Source organism: Leopardus geoffroyi, chromosome A3 (assembly GCF_018350155.1).
Source record: "Leopardus geoffroyi isolate Oge1 chromosome A3, O.geoffroyi_Oge1_pat1.0, whole genome shotgun sequence".
Classification (NCBI taxonomy): Eukaryota; Metazoa; Chordata; class Mammalia; order Carnivora; family Felidae; genus Leopardus; species Leopardus geoffroyi.
This window is the reverse complement of record NC_059336.1, coordinates 37,733,354-37,748,888: the sequence shown is the minus strand read 5'-3', so window position 1 is coordinate 37,748,888 and position 15,535 is coordinate 37,733,354. Positions and strand designations below refer to the sequence as shown.

At 38.5% G+C, this 15,535-nt stretch overlaps 1 protein-coding gene across 4 annotated transcripts in view; it reads right to left on the bottom strand.

Annotated features, from left to right (window-relative positions):
* Positions 1–2,234: 2,234 nt before the first annotated feature.
* BTBD3 (BTB domain containing 3) overlaps positions 2,235–15,535 on the bottom strand; it is a 34,826-nt gene continuing 21,525 nt past the window's right edge. The window contains exons 2-5 of one of the 4 annotated variants that reach the window (XM_045445321.1): positions 10,593–10,881; positions 10,009–10,099; positions 9,299–9,417; positions 2,235–6,244 (exon numbers count right to left, since the gene is read on the bottom strand). In XM_045445321.1, the coding sequence (XP_045301277.1) occupies positions 5,212–6,244; positions 9,299–9,417; positions 10,009–10,099; positions 10,593–10,735 (1,386 nt within the window). In that variant the 5' untranslated portion in view covers positions 10,736–10,881 and the 3' untranslated portion in view covers positions 2,235–5,211. Of the gene's footprint in view, positions 6,245–9,298; positions 9,418–10,008; positions 10,100–10,592; positions 12,472–15,535 lie in introns of those variants that run through there. The other 3 variants (XM_045445322.1, XM_045445324.1, XM_045445323.1) reach the window with 3 other exon arrangements.

The window sequence follows — 15,535 nt, the reverse complement described above, 5'->3', positions numbered from 1 at the left end:
TTAAATAGTCATCTTTCTTTAGATTATTTTTTGAATATAGTTTAGGAAGGAAAATGCAAATTGTACAGCTACAGTGAAGACTGCTACATATCAAAATATCTCATAGACTCTTCTGGTTTCTCACAACAGTCCTTATGCTATCTGTGCTCAGAAAGCTTTACTGCAGCACTTAATGTTAAAATTAGGAAGGCCACTAGTAGGGCTTATTTTTAAACGTTTTTCGGGTATAATATCACTCCTCTAAAACAAACCGATGTAAGAGATAGTCTATTAAATATGAACTGCTTGCCAACATCATAAACACAAAAAAGTACCTTAAATTTTGAAATAATTTTCTGTACTATTGCTCCACAAAGTGGAAAAGGACACCATTCTTGAAGTCTAATACAGCCCCTCTCCCTCCTTCATAGCCTCTGACTGGTTACTACTGAAGCCAGCTTAAAGGAAAATCAGCCGGCGTAAACGGACATTGAAGTTCTGGTAGTCGAATGGGTAACTATAATTGTGCCCTGTATGCAGAACTGTTTAAAGCACAGCTTTGACAAAGTAAAGAGCAGATGTTTTGTTTAACTATTTATCTTGAGGTTAAGAACTTTATAGACAGAGTATAAAACAACAGCATCTGCTAGTGAAACTGCTGTCGATTGGACATTTAAGTAAACAGGCAAATAGAAAACAAGGGTCATAAGGACAGTTAGGGTTGGCATAGATGGGAATTACACCTCTCCCACCACTCTCCCTCAAAAAAGGCTCAAGAGAGGCAAAAGAGAGAGACGCCCAAGTTAGAAATGTACCCAAAGGTTCTTCAGCAACTGATCTATGCTGCTGGCTAGTGTCTTATGCTGCTTGGTATTTGGCAGAGTCAACCACTGTCTTCATCTCTTCCTCACAAATATTTCCATCTCACCAACCTGACCATATCTTGAGAAGGTCTTCTCACCAGTGTCTATATTGCTTATAGAAACACATGCAGAATTTCTTTTGAAATATCTCCCCAGTTTCAGTTTTGTTATATTTTTAAAAGTGAAGATGAATGAAGAATAAGAGGAAATGCTGAACAAAGGGAATACCTGGTCAATAAATGTAAATGGCTCAGAAATAAAAGGCTGAAATGTATTAATTAGAAATCAAAAGTGTACTCAACTTCCATTGAGGCGTCTCAAGGACACCCAAAGTGCTCCTCTAACAAAGACTTAGGGTAACCACACATTTTCAGGGCCATTTGCTTGTTTCAGCCTCTACATTGCATGATTTAGGTCCTCAAGAATGCTTTCTCCCTTCCTATTTCTTCCCTTTTGTAGGCAAGCCATAGAGTCCACTGAGAAAAATGTGTAATTTCAGTGACATGTTGATCCTGGGTGCCAGCAAAGGAGCTCATTTCCATTGTTTTGGGATATTGAAAACAACCATATGGACTACGTTTAAATAGCGACAGAGAAAACAGATGACTTTCCCGGATTAGAGACCTTTGCAATTTAGGTTGTATCTGTAATTAAATCTGATTAGAACAAATATTTCCAGTTTCTTTATTCTCTGGAATAATTCCAAAAATTTTTTAAGAGGTATGCTTTAAAAATTGAACCCTGAGTAGATGAAGTGATTAAGCAAATATATAGGATTTCACAATCAACTATAGTAGAAGAGCAGAAGAAGGCTGCAGAGAAAAAATATAGTACACGTGTATATAATTATGTGTGAATGTGTGTGTGTGTATATATATTACTTGATATGGACAAATATAATTGAAAACTAGTTGAGCATGTAAAAATTATATTCAAAATTCTCACATGACATTTATTTTTTTCATTCAGAGACTTAAGCTATTATAACGCAGCAAGAACAAGCAGCACTGGTTACATCTAAAGCTAGATGTGATTCAGTGTCAACACCCCCTTAGTATAGCCAGACCCACAGACCCACAGACATTTGAGCAACTATAGCATCAGAATGCCAGCAAACCACAAATTCCATATAGGGAATATAAATGCATCCATTCACTTCCTCTCATTAACTTAACAGTCAGGCTTTGAACAATGAGATTGATTAACATATCCATTGTTCTCCTACGCTTTTGCCTCAAATTCTTACTTCTTTAGGGATCAAAGATATCTGAATACTTAGCAAACAAATGACCCAGCAAAACTAGGTCTGTAAAATGTAGTGGCACCAAAAGTGCCAGAATGGATTTTTTTACTGTTTCAAGGGACCTACAAAAATGCTAAGGAAAACAAATCTATGAACCAATTTTATTTTTATTTGCATTTAACATGATTATACACATTCATGTGTCTAACAAGATCTGCACTGTTACATTAAAAATACAGTACAATAACATTCAACATGAGGTACTTCATATTTATATATTTTTCCTTCATAAATAATGCTGTAAGCTACTAAATTCAAGCACTCTGATGCACAAGTGGCTAGTGTCTTGAATTAGCTGAGCTTATTTAAACACCTTAAAAAACAAAAAAGACAGTTCAGTGCAATAATTATGTAGAAATTAGACCATTTACTTAAATACTATATTAAGATATGCTTAAAGAATGTTACATTAGAACTGCTAGCCTAGTTCCCCTTTATCCCCAGTATGAACAACAACAAAGACTGCCAGATACATTGGGAAAAGCATCTACAGAATATTCTGTTTAATAAAGTTGTGTTTACACACTAGAGTTGCCTGCCTTGTCAGAACAGTAAAAGCTACAAAATTTGAGATTACCAAAGAAAATAAAGCAAGCACGTTAGCTTTCATTCCATGTTGTTGAAAATGCAAAAGGGAGAACAGGATTTAAAATACAAAATTTCTCAGTCTAAATACAATTTTCAAATTTAACCCACAGCTCTTGACACCAGCCAATCAGGTGGTGGATGTGTCTTTTCTTTTTAAGTAATAGTAATTAACATAAAATGAAGCGCTGACACCCCCAGTGTACAGGATCTCCCTCTGCTCTCTACCAGCTGTTCCCTAGCCACGTGGAGGGCATCTTGCTAACAGGAGCTCTGACAGTGAGCGTTACCAAATGAGCAATCTTCACTCTGAGGTTATCACACCCACCTCAACAATCTGAGATGATGAAATTAGTGCTAAATCAAGTTTTTTCTCCTCTGGCTTAAAAATGAGTGCCTTCTAAACAGGTACATAGTCTACCAATTTGCATGGTAGCTATGAGTTACTGAAATGTCTAACCATAATTTAAAAGCAAAGTCCTTTATAGAAGTATTTCTTAAATTGAAAACATACCTTTGTTTCATAGATACTTTGCCAAAACTACCGTGTGTCATCTCCCTAATAAGAAATAATTGTTAGATAATTTTGGAAAGTTGTCCTGGGAATACTCATCTATAATCACCAGTAACAGTTTCTGATCATCTATGCTAACAGGCATAGGTAATGGCAAACATGATTAAAACATTTCCCATAATCCAGTGTTCTCCTCCGTCAGGGAAGCCGGCCAAAAGCAACAAGCCCACGTCTACAGGGGAAAAAGTGGCCCAGAAGCACAGTGAATAAGATCAGGGTAGTCACTCACTGGGGCCTTCCTCAGGCCAGCGGGGGGACCATTTGTGTCTCACCTCTTACTGGCCAGGCAGGGAGGAGACAATTCCTGAGTCGGCAGACATACCTGCATGCACACGGACGCGCACCGACGCCCACAACGCGCACACGCCCACCCACCCCAGGACTAACCCCTGGCTCCAGACAAGCCAGCATGGGGCTCACAGAGCAGGAGAAGGAGGCGGCCAGGGACCACACTCTGGGTGGTGGCGGAAGCCATCTCAGGATCACACTGAGCAGAAAAGCTGCTCAGAAACACATGGATACTTTAGCTGGAAGTGAACACACTGGACACTCCCAGGGTCACAGGCACTAAACCATCACAAGCCGTCACTGAAGGAGAATTTTTGGATGAGCTTTCCCCTCCTTTGTTTACATTAGCCACGTACAAATAAGAGGGCTGGATGGGATGCTGATACAATGAATATTAGGTACAATCAAGTATATCACTCCAAACCTTTTTTTTAAAACCCTGCAGGCATATATTGGCACTTTAAGATGGCCAAAGGCCAAATTCTAGCAGTCTAGGAACAGGACATAATTATAACTAACTAAGAAGATAGTATGTATGTGGTCAAAGTAGATCAGATAAAATATATTTCAGATTAAAAAAAAGAAAATCAACAAATAAAAGTATCTTATTACATTAACACGTAGTGCTACAAAACTAATTGTTACTCCATACGTTTGAAGAACTTTTGGTCCTCTTTTCATGGGAAAAGGGGAATAAGATTCTATACAGTGTGATTTATAAAAACAAGCATATGGTGACGATCAGAAGCAAAGTGGGGAGAAGACTGGCTTTTTTCAAATGGTGCAGTCTACCATGCCAGCAAATAAACTATTTGTAGAATGGGACTTTTTTAGGTTTACTTTATAAGCTGTTTTAGTTTAAATTAATAGGCCTGTGATTTCTTCCCTACTGACAATAAAAATTTGTAATTTAGTTAGTTCTAAAAGAAGTAATAGTTTATCTCCTAAACTAAAAGAATAAAAAACTGCTTGTAGAAGTCATGGCCCAAGCAAACATCCAATTTCCTTTGCAGTGTTTAACATTTAACAATCTTATGAATTTAGGATTTGAGAAAAAATAATGCCCAGAGTAAAATATTTAAAATGAAATAAGAGCTAAACATGACTGTCTACTTTCTAAATATTACTTATTATGAAGCAAAACTTCTTTCAGAAATTGTACACTGAGATTTACCTATAATTTTTGCGGGGGGTGGGGGGGGGGAGAGGGAGTTCTCTTAAAAATAACTCTTATCATTGTTGTTCTGGACTATTTTTTTCTATTTGTCAAAATAAAGCCCTAGAGGAAATTCAAGGTGATCCAAACGTTTTAAGTGGGACAAAGCTGGGAGGTCAGTGGGCAGCTGGAAAAGAGCACAAATTCTCCCCAGGTGTATAGATGCAACTCTAAAAACCACAAAGGCTTAATAAGAACTTGGCTCTTTTAAGCATATAGTTAAAAGCTGAACGCTGCATTTTTGCCTGTACATAATTAAAAGGTTGAAAGAAATTAGAAACTGCCTACAGCTTCATTCATTATGAACTACCTGCGTGGATCATGTATCTGCAGATGAGCTAAGCATCAAGCAAGTAGGAACCAGATGTGCACCTCAGAGCTCACACTGCTTCAGGAGGTGTTTTCAAGCATAGAATATAAGTTCAGGGATCTGCCCTCCCTGCACCCCAGTGCCATTGGTGCTATCTGAGGAGCACTGGAACTGGACAGTCACCTTGCCACACTGAACTTCCGTCATGCCTTCTTGTCCGAAGTAGCTGAGTTCATTGCCATCCAGTATCACGCTGGCCGTGTAGAAGGTGTCTGGCTCAATCTGCACTGGGTACTCAAACCACACGGGGAAGGTATTGCTGGAGCCATCTGAGAAGTACTTGCTCAAGTTCTGCCCCAGAACAACGCCCTGCCGCTTGAGTTCAATCTTGGCACTGTACTCCGCAGAGCCACAGCTGGAGCCGTACAGCCCAAAGCCGGCGATGAACACTCTCTTGTCAACTGCAAACTGGATGCTGTCGCAGCGGCCCCGGTAACGCCACTGGTTGCTCCGATAGGCACATGACTGGAAGCGGTGACAGCGCTGGGGCACGAGGCCCTTGCGGGCTTTACTCACAAACTGCAACTCAGGCTTTTTGGCTGCAGTGTACCAGAGGAAGATGTCATTGGTCTCATTGAGAGTTAAAACTCCAGACTGTGCAGCACCATTTGCAAAATCATCCAGGGCCATCGTGGGTATGCGGATCAAGTAAAGCGCCTTTCCGAGGACCTTGCGTTTATTTTCAATGCTCAAAGCTAGATCTTGTCGCTGGCATTCCACTTCAGCCCAGTTGAGAGCTGCCTCAAAAACCACAATTTCTTTGGCATTCAGAGTTTCCCTGCGGAGGATACTTTCTAGAGTTTGGAAGTCAATATCGCAGAATCCCTCAGACTTGAGAGCTAACTCAGCCTGGGCATCGATCACCTCCCAGCAGCGCTGGGTCAGGTCTGGCTCCTCAAACAGGCAGCTCTGGGAGAGGAGCACACAGGCGTTCTTGGCGCTCAGGCTGGTCTCCAGGAAATTAACGCAGGCTCTGGCAAGGTGAGGGACAATGTACTTTTTGGCAGCATAAAGAGTGGCCAGCACTGTGTCAGCAGCCAAGTCAATTTCATCACAATAGATATATCTGAAAGACAGTGCACAGCATATAAATGGAATTTTCACAAAATGAGCGTGTCCAGCAAGAAAAGATGCAACTACTTTCAAGTTAGTTCCAAGAAAATTGTCTTATGTGATAGTTATTACAAAAATGATTAGGGATTAAAGAAACCTCTGAAATATGTTCATAAATTATTAACATTTCAACTCAGCAGTAACTTTGTATAATTAAAGACATTAACTTTGTGTTACCATTCTAGCCTCTATTTTATAACCTGCATTCAATGTCTTCAAAAAAAAAAAAATAGAAGATATTAGAACTGTTTGAAAAAGAACTGTATGTCAGAGTTAATATTAGCGAAAAACAGCAAAGTTTCTGTTATATACACCATATTATATTTAATCAAAGAATAATCTCCCTATGTTCTAGATGCTATATATATAGTTTTATTTTATAGTTTTCTGCATTCATATAGAAACAAATGCCTTCAATACTATAATGTTGGCAATGACTGCATCTTAATGCTATTAACAAAGTATGACTTGAATTTTTCCTAAACACAAAATAAGACCTGAAATTAAACAAGATATTTTGCAAGTAGTTCTAACCTCAAAAGATTATCAAACATGGATTTCAACAATATCTTCCAGTTGCCTTTACATAGAATCCAACATACACTTTGCATCTGGCTTTTCTTTTTTTAAACCCTAAATTCTTTCCTCTCTCCCCCACGCATTTCTTCTACCTTCAGAATTAAAGAATATATTGTTTCCAGATATATTTAATTAAAAGACGAAAGCAAGAAGGCCCAAATATGCACTATTTTTAGGATTCTGTGAAGCATCCTTATGTCAGGAGATAAAACACTTCTTGGTGATTTGGCGGGGGATGGTGGCAGTCTCTCTAAATGGTATGTAAAGGTAAAAAAAAAAATCATCTGCTTCTCTTAGATTGCTATGGTTGAGTACAAGAGTCAGTGAGAAGTACGTATGGGTGAAAAATACAAACTGATAATACTTAAATTTAAAAATTTTTCTAGCTAAGGTGTTTAGCTACTTGCTGTGAAGTTTTCCTTTCGTTACTATATTTTAACTTCATGAAACACTTTTAACAAAAGATTAGCAATGGCTTCTGTGAACAAAGTAAAAAAACCCCACAATAATGACAATAAGTAAAATGCCCACAACCACAAATGAAACCTCCAGTTTTGCTCCCAGGAAGCTCTTTTTCTTCCGACAGGCTAAGCCATGTACCACCACTGGCAAGACCGATTTCACAAAATACCGGCAGCTTAGTGATGCTCTGACCTGAGAACCAGGACCCTGGGGAGGAATCTGGAACACAGTCAGCACTTTGTAGTTCTTACCCTGAACACTGAGCAGTAAGCAGTGTTCCCTTTTTCTTGGCAATTCCCTTTCTAGGAATACTGGCTACTCAGCCACACAGTGCACTTGTCTGGAAGACCTGGCCTCCACTACTCTGGAGACAGTGCAGTACTGATCAACAGTGGCCCAAGGGCAAACAGCACCCTACTACATTTCTTATTCTTACCGCTTTTGGTGGACTGCACGTATAATTTTAAAAAGCTGTATTGAGATATATTCTAGGTAATACATCTGTAAGAAAAGATGCTTAGCAAATGACTTAGGTAAAATGTAACTTTGTAATTTCTTATTCATGTTTCCTAATTATGTATACATGTGGCTGAATCAACAACACAACACTACTGGACTGCAGTGCAGTCAAAATGCTGAACTCGTGTTGCCGTTCTCCTCCGCCAGAGACAATGTCAAATATACAAAGCTGACTTTACGGGGGAAAAAAACAAAACAAAACAAAACAGAACAAAACCCTTTCTAGGTTAAAACTGGTTTCTGTACACATCCCTCGTCACTAACTGTTGGTTGTTAAAAAGTGGTGAATTAGTTTCACCTTTTGGTAGGTACTTGATATGCTCACTTATCTTTAATTTCCCTATTTCCCACTGTCAAAGTTTCAGTTAGAAGAAATTAGATTTCAAAACTACAACATAAATAGAGAATTGAATACTTCAAGTGCTAGAACTATAGTACTTATTTTTCAGTAGAAGCAGACAATAAATATATTGCAACATTTTAACTATTTGTGGGATTATTGTCCAACTTGTTGACACACAGAATAATTTTTTTCAACAAACCTATTTATTCCAGTGAACCAAAATCCCTACAGCAGCAGATATCCTTGAATTCCTGATATACTTGGTGTGCTAGAATAAGGATTTAACACAAATCATTAAGTATTATTTAAAATTATCATCAGATTTTAATCACACTGTCTAGCGCCAATACACATCAAAGAAGCGGATTCTATTTAGCTGATCAACATGTACTGGATTCTGAAAAGCACCGTGAGACATAAAAAAACTATTTTTTAAAGAAGTATGTACCTTACAGCTTTACATTTTTATATTACCCATTAAATACATATAAAACTATAGAAAACTATTCATCTGTCTCAAAAATGTCTCCTCTGCTACCAAATGCAAATGCTTCTTATCCTTGAGAAATGGTATGTCATTTTATGTAAGAGTATGTATATGCATGTACATATAAAGATCAGATTATTTCAACACAGTAAGTTTTACATTTGTTGACAGAAAACAGTAACTCCTGGAAAACTCAAAAATCTCCTAACTGGTGGTACTTAAATGAGGTATACAATTTCTGGAACTGTGAAACAAAAATATAATATATGTCTCTAAAGACTTCTTCATACATGATGCTGTCAGAGATAATATGCTCTATTAGACAATGCCTACTCTAGGAAGTTATTTTTCTTTAAGTCATTAAAAATGAAATCACTGTACATGCCACTTGCTCCCAAAAATCTCACGCCAAAGTGTTATTATAAATGCCTGCACCATTCCACATGCTTTCCATCGAAAGATGCACAGCAGTTTTCTCCAAAAACATTTACAAGGTAAGCAGCTCCCTCTTTCTTCATCATTCTCCCTTTCTGTTACACAGAACTTACATTTAACTGTGAAACCAGCGGAGTACAGACATGGCATAAACAAACTCTAAACAAACGAACGGTGCTTACTTCAGCATAGCGAGAAAAGCAGCAGGCTCGACATCTGGTATACGGATTTCATCTTTGTCCTCAGCAAGTTCTCCGTAGAACATTGCATGGAACACAGAGCTCCCAACAGCTAAAACATACTGTGGAGAAAGGGAAATCTTATTTCATGCACTAAACTACAAGCATTTTCAGTAAATCAATCCAGAAAAACAAGTCTAGGCAATCAGGTTCAGTGGACATAGAGCACCTACACCTGCTCTTTTTTCGAAGCCAAGGTACAGTGTATCTTGCCGTGAAAGCATGATAGATGTTCACGCAAGCCAGTCTTTACGCTGCTAATTACCTCAAGGCTTTAAGAGATTAATGGACAAGTTCCCTCATTACAAAATAAATAAATAAATGCATAAATAAAATAAAAACGTATCTAACCAATTTCTAAGGGAAGAGTAATAAACATGACTTTGCTAACCTGTCCCAACAACTTTCCATGACTGGAGAGTTAAGAGGGCATGTTTTTGTGTGGGACGTAAAGCAGGGTAGAGAGAAACAAAGAAAAAAATTAAGCGTGGCCAAGACCCTTTGGAGAGGCTGTGCCTTCTCTGTGATGGGTGAAACACGTACTGACTGCCATCGGCAAGCTGCCCACCCCAACCAAGTTTCATTTCAGGCTCATGGAAAGGGTCCCTCTTTGTAAACCTCAGGACTAAACCAGTAATGCAGCTGTTGCTTACTTTGTGTCCTGGCAACCGCTGAGTCCCACCTGGTGGCCCAACCACAAAATGTACATCTGCCATCAAATCATTATTGAACATCACTGCATTTCTATAAACAGAGGCAATTCATTAATTCACAGCAGCCGGCATTTTTAAAACCCCTCCCCAACATACAAAGCCCACAAAAGAGTCACAAGCTAAAGCAACAGTTTAGTAACTTAGGGGTAAAACTACAAATAAAGATTCCAACTAAACAACTCTGTGATCATTGCAAACACATGGGAAGTAACAACAACAAAAAAAAAAGTTACACAAACTTTTCATCAGGCTAAGGACAAATAAAAGGTTTCTATCTTCAAACCTTCTGTGGTCCACAGACACAATCCTGTCACTTAAATGTTACAGCTTGCAAAAACATTTTTATCTAAGAGGAAAACAGCTGTACTGTTTTGGAAAAGATACAAGGCAGTTTTCCATTACCAGTAAAGCTTCTGGGAAAAGAGGAAACACAGATTTACGTTAAAATCCATTACAGGTTGTGCAAAAGCAGAAACTTCAACATAGGAAAACTTTGCAAGTAAATGTGCTGGCCCGGCACTTACCTTTCTCGAATGGTAGGATAAAGACCCTGCCAGTTTGGGGCCGGAATAAGGTTGTTGTTACTGAGGTTCTGCTGGTGGTACTGCTGGACAGTGGTGCTGCTGGAGCTGGCTGGTTTTTTACGAGGGAATATATCAGCAGCCATCTTCTTCTTCTTTTTAGTCTTCAAGGTAATTATTTCATAACAAACTGGGGGCAACTTGCTGTTGCTGCCGCCACTGCTGTTGCCGCTGCTGCTGCTGCTGCTATTTGTTTTCTTCGAGCTTTTCTTGGACCTATTCTTTACCGTCTCTGGAAGCATCAAGAAGAAGGTGAGACATTTCATGTTCTTTTCCTTGTCATCTACCATGAGTACAGTGTGTCTCTCTTTACGGTTAGAGATCCCAAATTGGTGTAAACATCAAGGAAAGGAGGCTAGCACGAGCCAAGATGTTAACAGAAACCAACAAGCTGATGTTTTGCTTCTTTTCTCAGCCGGACAAGGTGACCTTTTCACTATGTTGAATAGAAACTGCCTTTAAGTTTTATCCAGTACTGGGTCTGCTAAATACATCTCCATCATGATTCCTATTTCTCTTATTTGCTCATAGAAATAACCCAGTTTCCTAGATCACCTGCAAATGCTACACTGAGCGGAGATGACAGGCAGAGAGCCGCACTGCTTGTTCTCTGAATTAGGTTAGCAAGATGTGCTGGAGCCGCGCGAGTCTGTTCAGCCGGCTGAAGTTGTGTGGTGAATGGATCGGAGGAGAGTAGGTATTACAGCCCTGCAGATGGAGTCAGACAGCCAGTGCTCCGAGCCAATAGCTGAAGTCACCAATCATGATTGGACCAAGCAAAACAGTGACACCTATTGTAACGTGCATAGCTCTCATATTAAAGGAACAGCAGTTGCATTCTGTTGCCTCCTGTATTATTGCATATTTAAATAAGATAAACAACCTACGAAATATATCTGCAAACCGGAAAGGAACGGTTTGTACCCACGGATTTCCCTTCAGTAGACATACATTTTAATTTCCCTAGCTAAATAAGCAGGATCAATTAACAAAGGGTAGGGACTGATATGTACTCTGTATCTCTAGTAAAATCTTTATCCCGGCAGCACTTAGTTTCAAATACTTCAAACAAAATCCTCCATTCTTCCAGCTAAAACGGATTATTAATAGCAAAACCATACTAAACAACACATTTATTACAGCTTAATGGAAAGGAATGTTGTTTTTCTTTTTCCAGTCTCTTTGAATGCAAGTTATAGTCTAGTGCAAAATAAGAGAGATGAGGTCATGTGTTCATTTTACCTCCCAACATTTTCTAGTTCCTATAATGATCTTTGACAGGAGTTTCAGGTCAGAAAATACTTTTAAATTAGTCTAAGATTATACCAGCAGGTTTAGCAGCACTGAAACTACAGACAAATAAAAATAAGATTCAAATGAGACAAGTCTGCTAATCAGTTTTTAAAGGCTGTAATTCACTAAAAATATGTCAGATGGGGGGCCCTGTTCAGGACCTCAAAATCCAGCCTAAATGTTATGGCTACATTTAATTTGTCATAATTTTGAAGAATATAATCCACATCTTCTAACACAAAACAATAATAAGGCCATTCAAGATGATACATGTTCTGATGCCACCTAGTTAAAATGCAAACAGGTTCTCTCTGCCTGGAATCAGAAGAACATAAACTACTACCTATATGGTTTTCATAGATGTGAACCCCTCAACAATTTCTAGCTTTGTTGAACAAGAAAAAACAAAACACCTGCTGTAAGATCCACACATGTTTGTTTATTTTTAAAGAGGGACTAATCAAGAGACTTAATCTCACCCCTAGCTATCTGGACTACTCTCATTTGTTCCAGGTACAGCCGCTATTTGCTACTCCCCCCAGCCCCCTCCGCGACCCCCGAACGCAGACTTCATGGCCATGGTCCTGCTTGTTGCACAGCATTCATCCGAATAATGAGTACCTGACAGAGTGAGGGCTCAACGAATGAAGCTATGATGATGATTATAACTAGTAATCTGCAGATAACACACCGAAACAAACTTTAATCCCTGGGACCCTCGGTCATGAGACTGAGCCAAGGAATATCCTCTGTATTGTCATCATTATTACCCTTAAAACCCTTACATCATTATTGCAAAGCCAGTGCAAGGCAGACTGTGTATGTAGGACCACGGCCTTTACCACAGGTTATTCACCCCCATTTTAGATAGACCCTGAAGTGCTGCTTATTTACTACAATTATTGTGTTCCCGATCACAGGGCTACCACAAGCATGCATATATATATATATATATATATATATATATATATATATATATATGCATACATACACACATACTTTCAAATCACACAACGTTACAGGAAGAGAGCTCTAGAGACTCATTTTTAAAGCCCATGGTGAAAGGTATAAAGAAGGAACAAATGAGCTCCTATTTGAACTAACTCCTAGACTGACGTTAAAATCAAAGGATTTCTCTCCTTGCTGGTCAGCTACAGAACTTCCTGACAACAACCTCCTAGGAAAGCCCCCACGACGGGATGACAGGAAGGTCCTTGGTCCTTCTGACCAGGATAGTCCCACACATACCTGGCTTTCAGGTCTGACAGTAACCAATTAGAATGGAAAGGGAAACGAGCTGCTACAAGACAGACTCACTAATAATTGTTAACTGGACAGACAAAATAGAAAAAGCACAGGGGCACCTGGGTGGCTCAGTTGGTTAAGCATTTGACTCTTGGTTTTGGGCTCAACTCATGATCTCACAGTTTGTGGGCTCCAAGCTGCTAGTGTGGAGTCTGCTTGGGATTCTCTCTCTCCCTCCCTCTTTCTCTCTGCCCCTGCCCTGCTTGTGCATGTTCTCTCTCAAAATACATAAATAAACTTAAAAAAAAAAAACAAAACAGGAAAAGCATAAAAAGTAGAAGACTTCGTGGTTTTTACTCATTTCACATGTTGTTCAACACCTTTTACCAAGAAAGCCTCAAACAAACACTGCTCTTACACCACTAAAATAAAAAGTGCACCTAATAGTTTGAGCGAAAATTACAGAGTATTTTAAAAACTGCTCTTTCTGAAATTAAAGGTTTCAGGTATTTGGACAATTAAGTTTCGTGGAAATATTTTGTGAATATACTAGTTACAAGAAGCAGTCCTAAACTGGAGTCCCCTAAAACCGTGCTGCAAAGAGGGTGCTGCCCTTCATGAGGTGTGGGGGCTGATGAGCATGGCTGTGAAAGATGTGTTCTTCACTACAAAAAAGTAATCCAATTAAAAGATAAAAATGACATTTCAATTTTTGTGGCCAATCTGAAAAGCATGAAAATGATAATAAAATCAAGACATGGAAAACTTCTTAAGAGCTTCATTTTCCTACCACGGTTTAAAAGACAGGTAGTATAAAGTCCTTGCTACTACAAGTGTGGTCCACAGAACAGCAGCATCAGCAGCAACACCATCTCCTGGGAGCCTGTTAGAAATCCAGAGTCTGCATTTTAATAAGACCCTCCAGGTAATAAGTATGATGTTCAAGTTTGACAACACCTCATGTAAGATTAAAATCAGAGGGTTACAGGGTCTCCCAAAGATCCAGTATCAACACCTGGTGCCATGTTTTGCATTCCATTATCAAGTAAATGGAGAAAAAATACAAAATGATTTAATTTGGCTTGGTCATAAAACTTAACCTTCATGTCTTACTCTGAAATTCTTCTGATTAGGCCCAAAATGTCAAAATTCTAGGATTCACGTGTGTGCACAGCCAACTGAGAGGCTTCAAAATATTTTTCAATGCTCTGGAAAAGCTCATGTCCAGATTATTTTACAGGACAACGACAGAGACCATTTTAGTCAGAAACATTAAGGATTAAAGAATGCCAAGATGAACGACTTAATATTTATACAATAATCTACTTCATAATTCTGTTTCAAAAAATTAGTATTGTGACACAGCAAAACTAGTAATCAAATAATGTGGTTCAGTCCTGGTGCAGCCACAAAAGACTGTGTGTATGTGTGTTGAAGGTGAGGGGTGCCTGAACAAATCATTTAGCCTTAAAGGGCCTCAAGTTCCTCAGCTACAATATGAAGAGGTTCTCTAGAATAGATGACTGTTTCTCAATCTGTACCTTCAATCCACTTTAGTAAAAAATGCATTTTATATTCAGACTCAGTATTAGCACAAATGTGAAAACACACACAAAAATGGAAAGACCATTCACAAAACAAAAACTCTTAGCATGTTACGACAGTATAGATATTATCTTATTTTTCTCTTTTATTTTTATTGTTGGTCTGGATTCATTCCATTGATTTCATGACCACAGTTTAAGTAATAATGGTCTAGCTTTATTTTTAATAGCTTTCAAGGTTTCATATTCTAGGGTTCTTTTCTATCAAGAACTTGCACTTGAAGGAGGATATGGCAGCTCAACAAATAACATGCACAACTGGGAGTGTGCATTTATTTTTCTAGAAAGAGAAGCCATAGTTATCATCTGTCCTTCAGAGTAATCCATGATCCAGAACACAATAAAATATTATGAAAATCTAAGACTGATGTGAACATACAAAGTATTTATATCACTTTCCTCTCTGCTTTCTTTTCTACAGTCTAGTTCATTAAACACAAATTATAGCTTCTTTTTCTCCCTTGAAATTAAATGTAAAGAGTTCAAACTCCATCTGTTGAATCTACAACCCAGAAACATTACCCACTATGTTGAAGAGTGAATAAATCAAGCATATCAGCTCGAAATCTATTGTCATATTCCACCTCTAAAATTTCCTTACAACAACTAGCGTTACACCTCCTGAATTTTAAAGCTGTTATGAGACATGGTTAATCCGCCCTAATATATTGGTCAAGGAGCCACCAATCTTTTATGAAGTATACGCATGTATCTCCCACTTTTCAAAAGTTCACATTATGGACT